At 37.6% G+C, this 9,093-nt stretch overlaps 1 protein-coding gene across 1 annotated transcript; it reads right to left on the reverse strand.

Annotated features, from left to right (window-relative positions):
• Positions 1-4,228: 4,228 nt before the first annotated feature.
• On the reverse strand, positions 4,229-7,728 carry LOC117426708 (protein FAM237A-like). Its single transcript, XM_034044614.2, has 3 exons — positions 7,368-7,728; positions 5,661-6,076; positions 4,229-4,672 (listed from the first exon to the last, which is right to left on the reverse strand). Exons 2-3 carry the CDS (start codon positions 6,058-6,060, stop codon positions 4,527-4,529), a joined length of 546 nt encoding a protein of 181 aa, XP_033900505.1. The 5' UTR covers positions 6,061-6,076; positions 7,368-7,728; the 3' UTR covers positions 4,229-4,526.
• Positions 7,729-9,093: the final 1,365 nt, after the last annotated feature.

Here is a 9,093-nt window from a genome sequence, read left to right on the forward strand (position 1 = left end):
TTTGTATGCAGCAATAGCTGCTTTTGGTGTGTATGTCTTTAACATACATTATTATGATCATGTATTATTTATTCAGTGGAGTACTACTGTGAGACGCAGCAGCAATGCAACCTTACTACACTACAGTTCTGCTGCAGACAGTGTCCTCGCAATGGCTTCCAGCGAAACCCAAATTTGCTGGTGAGTACACACGCTCAGTGATGAATAAAGAAAGGTAAGCAGCGTTAGAGTTTTTGTTTTTCTGTTTTTTGCGGTCGGTCGGCTGGCCAGCCAGATGAAGCAATGAAGCAATGCAAGGTTAGGAGCTGGGCCCGAAACACATCACCACAGACCTCTCAGTATTGCAAAAGTCAGGTTTGTAGATCAGGTGGCATCTTGACAGAAGCCCCCACTATAAAGCAATACTACTGAACCCGTTGTAACACCTGTTTTAATAAATATTCTAATCTGTAATAAGGGCCCTGACAAATGTCACTGTTGTAACTTGTTACATGGTGCTGTAACGTTTTGTAATATCTCTCATAATTTGCAATAACTGTTGTCATTTTGTGTAAGAAATCATCAATTACAATACCGTAGATGTGCTGGCAGTTCTAAATTTTCTTTTAATTTTGTTTTTATTCAAGGGACCTGACAGGTTTTATTCAATTGAGATCGATTATTCAATTGCTTTGATTGCCTTTTCAGCTGACAAACCTTCAGCAAAGTATACTGGTAGGTGATGTAGCAGATGCCTTCAATAGCTCTGTTTTTTCTTAACATTGCTGTCCATGGGGGCCATTAAACCTTACCAAATTACCATGTGTCGCCCCTCTATTTCAGGTTAATTGAATCAGCCACATACTGTAAAGAAAAATTGCATTACCTAGACCGCTTTATTGAATCAAGCTATTTGTGTGGTCAAAATACAGCTATACAAACATGACTGCATTAGAGATTTTCACTATATTGTAAATACATTTTAAATGATAGGGGCACCATTTTTTATTATTATTATTTTATACTATTATGCTTCTTAGAAGGGGAGGGGTAAAGGGGGGTTGTTTTGACTGACTTAGCCATCCAGTGGGTTAGTTAGGGCAAGAAGAAAACTTTAGTAAGTACTCTGAGTGGAAGTTAGGTGTTAATTTTATTTTTGTTTTACTTTATTATTGCAAATATTAAAATTGGCACGCAAGTGCTTTAAACACTTTAAATCTTGTGTCTGGGTCTATTTTACAGGGGCTACGAACCTTAAAATTGGTGAAATTTTTCACAACAGCTATAGTGTTACAGCAACTAATCATGTGTTTACTACTGAGATCATACAAACCAACCCCATGAGCTAATGACTGGATACCAGGTCCTGTTTCGGTAAGACGCATTAGTATAATAATAAAAAATGGTGCCCCTATCATTTAAAATGTATTTACAATATAGTGAAAATCTCTAATGCAGTCATGTTTGTATAGCTGTATTATGACCACACAAATAGGTTGATTCAATAAAGCAGTCTAGGTAATGCAATTTTTCTTTACAGTATGCGGCTGATTCAATTAAGCTGTGATTCTATTAAGCACTTGACGATAGATGGGAATCTATGGAAGTCGTATCCGTTTCTATTGATGATGCTATTTTGTTGTTTTCGCTTGTCTTTATTGTAGCCCTCTCTGAGGGAGAATCTGAAAGTTTTCATTCAAACTGTGTGGAACAACTTGCTGACAAGGTGGTGTAAGCAGAAAGAGACTCAGAGAAGAGGTGCATTGGTTATAGTGGAGAGTTCCCTGCTGAGGACCACAGACTGTGAGTCCCATCATCCTGATGCAAGAAAAGTATTATGTTTGCATGAAACGTAACGAGAGCATCATCAGTGGCAAAGGTAAAAAGCTGATCAACCAAGGATATTAGTGGATATGCAAGGCAAAAGAAATGAGCCAGTAAGAAAACCTGAATGTAAACCTGGTAGCTGTGAAATCTGTTGGTCTTTATTTTCATTTTGAGCAGCACTGATCTGTCCCAACAAGCGCTCAGTCACAGTATCTCACACTGTGATGCAGCAGTTCAGATCCAACCACAGGAGATAACTAGGAAAGCATCAAAGGCCATGCAGAGACAGATGAAGCAGAACCCAGATATCAGCCAAAGACTAACAGGCAGAAACAGGTCAGTTGGTGACAGCGTGAGGCTTTTTAAATGTGTATCTGATTTGCAAATGTCACTATCCTTATGTCCTTAAGTGGATCCTAAAAAAATCAATACAAAGAGAAGAATCAGCTGAGCGCATTGCACGCCTATGTGTTTACTTCGTATGTACTAATGCTTTATGAATATGGCCCGTTCTACATGTATCTTGTGTTTAGTTCCTGCTTTTCAGTAATGTAATTGACCATTTTGTGGTGGAATTGAAGAAAGGGTAATTATAAATCAATTATCTCAATCCATTTAAAATATCTTCTCCAATACAAACCAGCTAATCAAATAACTATCTGACCTGTAAAAAGGGTATTGCTAAAATATTAATTAATTATTCCACTGTCATTCTGGTAACCAAAAGTAGAAATGACAAGGAGTAATTGCAAAAGGGGACCTATCACTAGTACAGTTGGATCATGTGGGAGTTTTGATTCCTTTAATGTGTGTGTCTCATAGAACTTTCCATTTCCTCTTTGTCTTCAGGTACCCTGAATTATCCCGAAGAAAGTCACGATGACTCCTTCAGAAAAAGAATTGCACCATTCATTCATGTCACTACACATTTTGGTGGAGATCAGATCAAGAAGTCGTGAACTCAACCACACATACAAGATCACACCTGATTCAAGATGGTTCTTAAATGTGGATTCCTGGAGCAACTGTCACATTATAAGAACAGCATATTTTATATTCAAATACTGTTTTTGCTTTTAAGGTGTCTGGAAGAGCAGCTACAGCTGTGGAATGTTCAATCTGAGCTCAACTCCCAGGAAGACACGTGTGACAAACTTGAAGCAAAGATTGAAGTCCTACTAGAACACAACAAGAACTTACAAGATAAATGTGTTAATGTTCGACAGCTAGTACAGGTACACATGCGCTAAGAAAGATAATGCACCCCAAGTGCAAGGATTACTCGTGTTTAGAGGGGGACAGTATGGGTACAATATCTTTTCAAAGTCTTTTCTATCTGAGTAGAAACTAGTTATTACCATGTCCTTCTCTGGACCAATTGTTTGTATCATTTGTACAAACCTGACTGCCCTTTTAGTTATTATTTGTGTTTTTGTAAAAGACTTCATTCTTTTTAGGTAAATCTTAACCATACTAAAAGCTTTTTGCTGAATGTTTCACAATCTTCTGAATTTAACTCAAAGATCATGAATGAACATACAGCTGTTAGAACACAGCGACTTGGTCAAACATGCTCTGGCAGAGACTTGAAAAATAAAGAATGGCAGCAATCTTCATTGACAGCAGAAAGCCAGTAAAGGCACTGTTATCATTATCTTACCCCAATAAACATGAGACAGCAGGCTCTAATTCGTTCACCAGGTACGCGGAGCCTGAAGCCAAAATATCAGATAAACATCAAGAAACACTATCTGAAACTCACTCCGGGGATAAGGCCCCAGCTGAAGCTAGGGATGGGGGTAACAAAGCCAATGCCTGATGCAGAGGTCCTCAAGAATGTGCAAGTAGAGAGCATGCTTTCAGTGTCTAATTCTGTAAAAGTGTAGCAAGGTATTGGGCTTTTAACACAGTAAAGTTGCAGGCCTGTGCCTATGGGTGACATGGCCAGTGTATCATGTGGAAAAGTCTACAAGTTGTCCATAAGATTTTATTCCTAAATATACCTATATACCTTTGTGTAAAGATGCTCAACTTTTGCTTTCAGACAGGCCCTCAGTCCCTTATGCCAGGAGCTTCTGCATGTATATTTTATTAAAATTGAACATGATTAAAAATATACCTATATATATATCTATATCTATCTATATATATATATATATATATATATATATATATAGATATATATATAGATATCTATATATATATATATATATATATATATATATATATATATATATCTATATATATATATATATATATATATATAGATTACCAACACAACTTATGGAAACAAATGATCTCCTCTTTAAAATATGCAAAATATTTTAATGAGCAAGGTATCTCGCAAGTAGAATGGTTCTCAAAAATGTACTCCTTTTTCTAGGACAGCAGAACGACTGAGGATGGGGAGTTTGTTGCCGGATAACCTCACTCAGATTCTATTTAACATTTAACCAGGTTAACATTTAACAACGTACCTGCAAATTTCCACACTAAACACAATTTAGATACCTTTTTGGGGGATAGCGCTAGTGTTTGCTCCACTGAATTGGTCATCAACCTGTCATCTAACAAAAAACTGAGTAAGAAAAACACATTGACAGACATGAGAATAACTAGGTGGAATTCATAACTGCTGAAACTGTGCAGGTAAGTTATGTGAGTTTTAATAAATAGTTAAAAAGTACAAAAAGTCAATGCACAACAAACAATACCAATGGCTACATTCTGGAGCTCCTCTTTAACCCTAGGGATTTGGTTATTCTTCCCAGTACCCCAGGTCCACTTCTGTGTACATGGATTCCTATCAAGTCTTGAGTGTATTCGTTTTTAGGGAAATCGCTTCTTTGTCCCCGGATATATGACTCTGGAAAACAAAAACAAGACAAAGGTCAGGTTCTGATTGTCGCATGCTTTGTTTAAAAATATAATAATGAGCTCCCCTCTTATAAATTGAGATCCTCAATGAGGACATAACACCATGGGGTGTGTATACAATTGGATATTCATGCCACCAATACTAAAACCATTCAAAAAGGAGTACTTTATGACAACACCTCACACAGTGCAATTCTATTTCTGTATGGAACTACATATCAAACTTCCAACATATAAAAGATCAAATGAATATACCCCAATATGCTATTCTGTTTAGGTTAAAAAATAAATTAAATTTTTTCTGTACCTCCAGCACCTTATTCAGCTGAAGGAACCACATGGGCACAGACTTCTTCACACCACAAAACAAATGAAACAATCCTGTAAAGCCTGTGTCTACTGCATTGCCATTCACTAAGAAAGACACGTGTTGAACATATTTTAAAAGTCAATTAGAATAAGGTGCTATAATTTCCTCCACCACCTCGTTAGCTGTTTGAGCATTGAAAATAAGTTGTGTACATGTAATTATTGCTGTGTATAAATTCTCAGAGATAATGTAGAAACATACCACCAGCACTATACATTAACTGGAAAGATACTTCTGTGAATTATGTCCATAGTAATACTAAAATAGGAGGCTGTGTGGTCCAGTGGTTAAAGAAAAAGGCTTGTAACCAGGAGGTCCACGGTTCAAATCCCACCTCAGCCACTGACTCATTGTGTGACCCTGAGCAAGTCACTTAACCTCCTTGTGCTCTGTCTTTTGGGTGAGATGCAATTGTAAGTGACTCTGCAGCTGATGCATAGTTCACACACCCTAGTCTCTGTAAGTCGCCTTGGATAAAGGCGTCTGCTAAATAAACAAATACTAAGACCTTTGAAATTCTATGACAAATGTTTCATAATAACACATTAATATCTATTCTACTTCACATATACCATCCCCACTAATTCAATATGGCATGGCTACTTACTGTCTGTGATAAAGGAAGCCAGAGCCATTATTTCCTGTTTCCTTTCAGAGAGTTGTCTGCGTCCCAGGCCGTGTGTTCGGGATAGCACACAGTCCACGTAGATATCCCAGAAGAGCTGAGCCAAGTCCCAAAACAGAGCCCCGTGCTTCATGTTGTTGGATGACTTCAGGTAGATCATAAAGTCCCAAAAGCCAGAGACAGTGTCAGAGATGCGTGGCTTTCTCATCTCTAAAAGGAGTGCTGAGGAGGACTCCCAGCACTGCGGATCTGCTTTCCCCAGAGCCAGGGGGTCAATCTGGCCGTGGCACATATGTGGGCCGACACACAGTGTTCCGATTATCAGGAGGGTATATGTGAGTCTGAGGGTCCGGCCTGTTCGAGCTTTACTGACAGGGTCCATTTGGTTACTGAGAAACCTGGTGGAACAAATGACATGATGATTTAAAACATGACAAAGATTGTTTCATTGCTGACACGCTTTGTGTGTGTTAAAATTATATTATTTAAATGACGTTCATTCCATAATTAAGTGCTTGATGACAATGACTACTATAATGAAACTTGTGTTTCATGAAGGGAGTGAACATCTGTGGATAGAGGTGGCTGCTTATTCAAGCTGCTTCACTCATTCACTTATATTGGAAGTAAACCCAGGAATGTATATATATATATGTGTGTGTGTGTGTGTGTGCATGGGTGGATTGGGGGGGGGGGTCCTGGGGGTTATTCTTTACTTTAATGGTAGGTTTTGTATCAGGTATGCCCCCTTCATGGCAGTCTTGACTCAATAATTCAATACAAATACGATGATGCTGTTGCCATTGAAAAAAGTCACTATAACAGAGTGGCAGTGAGCAGTAATGTAATCACTGGGCTTTAAGACTTAAAATACCAGTAACTCATCTCTGCATGACAGAGAACGTCACCAAATCAAAATGCCATTTTCTCACCTGAAGGGTTAAATGTCAATCAATGCTCATATGCTCTAACACGTCCATTCAAAAGTCATACAAATGTACAGATTGCTGGACAATGGAGTATTTCAATTTGCATAATGAACTATCATTATGGCTTCAGATATTTCTAAAGCCCCTCTGCATGTAAACACGTGGAGTCAGCACTGGTGACAATGGGCAATGCAATTAGAGAGCAATATATGTAAACCAATGTGTATTGAAACAAATGTATGCAATGTTTATATATTGATCAAAGTACGTAATTTTAATCATTTACTCCCTTTAATTTTAGAGTGGGTACTTGTCTTGTAGTTTAGTTTTCTACAAAGCCTGCCAGCGCACATTTAACATTTAAAAACATTTAAAGCACACTCCAGCCGTACCAGATATTTACAATAACCTGGTGTTTTTAAAATGTCAAAAGGGTCTGCATTACAGAAAACAAAACATTATGATACTGATCGATGATAAGATAACTACAGAACTACCAGTAACTAACTAACAAACTTAACACACAGGTAATGTAAATGCCGTTGAAATAAAGTTGTAAATAATTTAGTTTAATTCGAGAGGATAATCAATATTAAACAGTTATCAAAATAGTGCAAAAACAAAACTGGTACAGTTCCAAAATTGTGTGTGAATAAATACATACTTAAATAAATAAATAACGGCATTGAAAAATTACTGTTTCCAAAATAATGCAACATTTTTTAAAAAAGATATACAATACAGTATGGGTGCCACTTACCTTAATATTATGAACGTTGTGTATTTAATTCCTGGCCCCAAAGTGATCAGTTTCTGTTCCGAGTTTAGAGGCAGTGTTGAGTGATGGTCTTTTAAACAACTGGGAGGTTTGCCGTTCCTTCTGCGACGTCAGAGCACTTTAGAATTAATTAAATCTGTTTGCATGACTTTCAATTGTAGCTTCGTCCAGGTATTGTGTTTTAGACATCCAATCATTCCCTTTTTATACACAGCTTTTCTGATACATCTGTGCGCGCGTCACTACTAGGTTGCAAGGAAACTTTGAAAGTACATATTTTTGGGATAATGTATCCAAGAATACTTTTGACACTTTATGCAACTATAGTAAATATGTGTTTTAAAGTATTAAAAATGTTTATTAGGGCCAACACTACTGACTACATAACTTATATGCATGTAGAAACAAACCCACAGCAATTATTGGATATCGTAAATTTGTAACAGGTGACCATGCTTCATTGAGATCTCACATTGATATTGATGTATATTCGTTCAATGTGTTTTAGGGACCCTACATGCATATTGTAAATTATGAAAAGCTGAAACGGAGCAAATGGAATGCCACTGAGCATTCTTTAAAATCAACTGTTCCTTACCTGCGTAACATTCTGGTTGTAATCATGGGAGAATCACATACTCACATGACCCGTAGTGGATAGAGAGAGAGTTCCAAAATGTGCTGTGGGATAAAAAGGACAAGTCACGATAGTGACGTAATGTTTTTGTACAATATGTAGTAATGCTAAAGAGAGTGTGTGAATAAATGATCCCTAAAAAAAGCAACTGTATTAAGTATCTGTCAATAAAGTATTGTCATGCACCAAATGGGGTCCCCCATCTTAAAAAGTTGGGGAGCACTGATATAGAATGGCTTGGCTCTGTGAACTTATTGGACAGAATGACATTGGTTGGGTTTACATGCACGTGAAAATCGACTCTACAGTCATGACTGTGTGACGTTGTCACGCGAATACATGGTGAAACAGCAAAAGAACGTCCTTTGGTCAGCGTGACTTTAAGAGCAGGGTCAATCGCTTTCTCACTATAAAAATAGCTGTAAAAACCCGTGTCTTGTGTCTCGCGAGATTTCAGCAGTCAAGATCCCGTTTAACTGGCGGATTCTCACGTTATTCTCAGCAAAGGATGTTTATAATATTACAAGACATCCACGTTTCATTGTAATGCGTGTGTTTTAAACGGATTCGATGCCTGGTACTTCTACCACAGCTGCAGACTAGCAGTCACTGGGTATAGGGACCGGCAGATGTGTACAGGAACTGGTACTCTGCCTATAGAACTGCCCGTTCATGAAGCTGCTCAGGAACCTCGTATGTATTTTTACAGATCCCTCTGTTCTCAATCTTATATTCATTAGGCCTAAGGATCATATAGTTGTTTTTTTTATTGTATTGTAGTGTAACCCCCCGTGTTCCCACATTTTCCACATACTTTTATAGACTACTTGAATTATCTATTTATCTATTTTTTAAGTAGTAAAACTTGTACTTAGTAGAAGTTTTATTTGATATACTTTTATGTGTGTGTGCGTCTATGTTGTAAAGGTAACGAGACACAAACAAGTAATGCGTGATAATTCGGAATGTGCGCGACATCATAATTCTTTTCGCTTGTTCATTTTTTTAAATTTTCATGTCAACGCATGAAGCTCGCTCTTTTCGGGCTCCCGAGTGGCGCATCCAGTAAAG

The sequence above is a fragment of the Acipenser ruthenus genome, chromosome 11 (assembly GCF_902713425.1).
Source record: "Acipenser ruthenus chromosome 11, fAciRut3.2 maternal haplotype, whole genome shotgun sequence".
In the NCBI taxonomy this organism is placed as follows: Eukaryota; Metazoa; Chordata; class Actinopteri; order Acipenseriformes; family Acipenseridae; genus Acipenser; species Acipenser ruthenus.